This window comes from Limulus polyphemus, unplaced genomic scaffold (assembly GCF_000517525.1).
Source record: "Limulus polyphemus unplaced genomic scaffold, Limulus_polyphemus-2.1.2 Scaffold32, whole genome shotgun sequence".
Taxonomy (NCBI): domain Eukaryota; kingdom Metazoa; phylum Arthropoda; class Merostomata; order Xiphosura; family Limulidae; genus Limulus; species Limulus polyphemus.
This window is the reverse complement of record NW_013665642.1, coordinates 1,638,188-1,640,635: the sequence shown is the minus strand read 5'-3', so window position 1 is coordinate 1,640,635 and position 2,448 is coordinate 1,638,188. Positions and strand designations below refer to the sequence as shown.

The following is a 2,448-nucleotide window of genomic DNA, read 5'->3' as shown; positions in this document are numbered from 1 at the left end:
AAGAAAACAAACATAGGGTTACTAAGAAAGTACTTAAACGAATAATTAAAACCCTAACTAACCTAAACGTAGCTTTCAAAAGGTCCACCTTTTGGAAGTGCTTGGGTTATAGAGTTTTATCATCTTTTTTTTAAGTTTTTTCATTAAAAATGTCAAACATTCACATTTTTGCCATGGAACATGGCAACCAAAGTACAAGGTCAGACCCTTAAAGTGGCAGGACTACATTTGAAAACCCTTTGCTTTTCATAGGGTCAATTCCATGTTTGGTGTTCAAGAGGAGGATCACCAAGAAATCTCTATTTTAGCCCAGAAAGAAGGAAGATCTTTTAATGTGATCTATAAATAAGCACTGAGAGTATCAACAAACACTAAGGCTGTAGTGAGGGATCAGTAAAAGTAATAAAGTAAAGTATTGTAACATCATTTCTGTAATGTGGAATAAAGTAGTTGTAAAGTAAATTGTGTAAAATCGATTATGCATATAAATACAAATTCTTGATTTAATTATTAGTTCAAGATCTACATTTAATCCTTATGCCCCTAGAATTAGGACGGGCATTAATAATAATTTGCATAACTGTGTAAAAAATCTAAGGAATGTACAAACATCAAGGAAGTTATTAGCATAATGTTAAATACTTTGCTAACTATAGGTGAGCTATAGTTTGCTAAAGTTTGAAAATCAATGTAACTACAAAAAACAACATTTACAGTTCAGATGCAGTTGAATATTTCAAAACTCCCTCTCTTCCTCAACAAACACCAGGTATGCTATTGTGTTATCAGTCATCAGTAAACTTCCTACTCACCCCAGTTCTGTCATGCCACTCGTAAATTCTTCTTTTGTAAATTCACACTGAGTAGCTGCTTTGAACTTCCATGCCATGATTAAGACCAATCTACTTTCAGGATTAAGACAGAGATCATCTAAAAGCCTCATGATACCATCAACTGTAATTTTGTCAGGTTCCTGAGGGTCTGAAAATGAAAAACTTTCTTAATTTTCAAGTTCTCTTTTATGATTAAAAATAAAGAAGGGTGGTTAACTTGATTACCTATAAGAATCAATTACTTCAGTTAGCATCACGTAAAATAATGTATTAATTGAAATTACAAATAATTCAATAAATGTCATGAAAATAATCAACTAATCAAAATTAGTGTTTATGATTATTACTATTTTAAATCATTCCAACTATTCAAGTCTCATGTGACAATAATCAATTAGTTGAATGTAAATAATTAATGAACCTGACAATTAATTGATTAATAAATTCCACTAATTACCAAGCTCTAATTAACAACCCTCAGAATTAATGTTTTTTAAGTATACATGTAACTTCTAGTTAATACAAATCCAAAACTAGCAGGGACCAACCCATCAGATTTCAAGAGGGCCTATGTTAGGTGAATGGAGAAAATTTGAAATACAATGCAACATTTATGGAAAAATTTTATTCAGTCTAAGTTAGGTCTTATATTAAGTCATGTCTATTAATATTAGTGCTAATAAGTCTACCACATTTAGTGGCGTTAAAAAAAGTCATACTTTTGAAAATATTCAAAAACACAGATTCCGGTTAAATTTAAAATTCACGCATATCTAACACTTAATAATAATAATAATACTTAACATGACAGGTAACTGAAAATGGTGTATAATGTAACGTAATTCATGGTGTAACTTCAGAGAACACAGGTCACTCTGTAAGAACAGATATAGTAAAAACAAATATTGTGAGATGATAAAACTTCCCAATAAAAACTAAACATCTAAACATAGAAATTTATGAAGTTCCTCAAGTTTGTGGGGTGGGGGGATGATAAAACTTTCTAATAGGAATTAAACATCTAAACAGAAATTTATGAAGATTCTCAAAGTTATCTACATCATTGAGAAATGAGGCCAAATATCGGCTCCAACATCTAAGGTAGTTTAGTCCCCAACTTGTGAAATTTGAATAAAACCAAAATTAACAGTAGCAAAGATATTTCTTTCTTGCTTTTGAATTTTATACAAGTGGCTTTCAGCCCCCTTTTGGGGAAATAATTCCCACTACTGAACTGGTATAACTTGCATAAGTTAGTGATGTATAACAGATCTCTCCAATGCTTTTTAGCATGTCTTTAAAATATACATTAACACAGCAGCATTACTGTTGAGCTGGGATAACTCTACACACATCCAAATTTAATTAACAGTGAACACTAAAAAATTTAGTTACTGGCTAGCAGTGTATGATCTGTAAGTGCAGAAGACAGTCACAACATTAAAAGCTAAAGGCATATTTCCCTATATAGTAGATAATATATTTTGATTCAATTCTGGTAAAAAGCTGAACATTAGGGAATGTGCACTGAGATCTAATTTTCATGAAGCAGCTTTAATTTGAACATGTATATATATACATACATATATATATATATATATATATATATATATAT

The 2,448-nt window shown here is 30.5% G+C and overlaps 1 protein-coding gene across 1 annotated transcript in view; it reads right to left on the bottom strand.

Annotated features, from left to right (window-relative positions):
- LOC106460220 (DCN1-like protein 1) overlaps positions 1 to 2,448 on the bottom strand; it is a 29,464-nt gene that overhangs the window by 19,788 nt on the left and 7,228 nt on the right. The window contains exon 3 of the mRNA XM_013919906.2: positions 813 to 981. Coding sequence (XP_013775360.2) covers positions 813 to 981 — 169 coding nt within the window. The remainder of the gene's footprint in view (positions 1 to 812; positions 982 to 2,448) is intronic.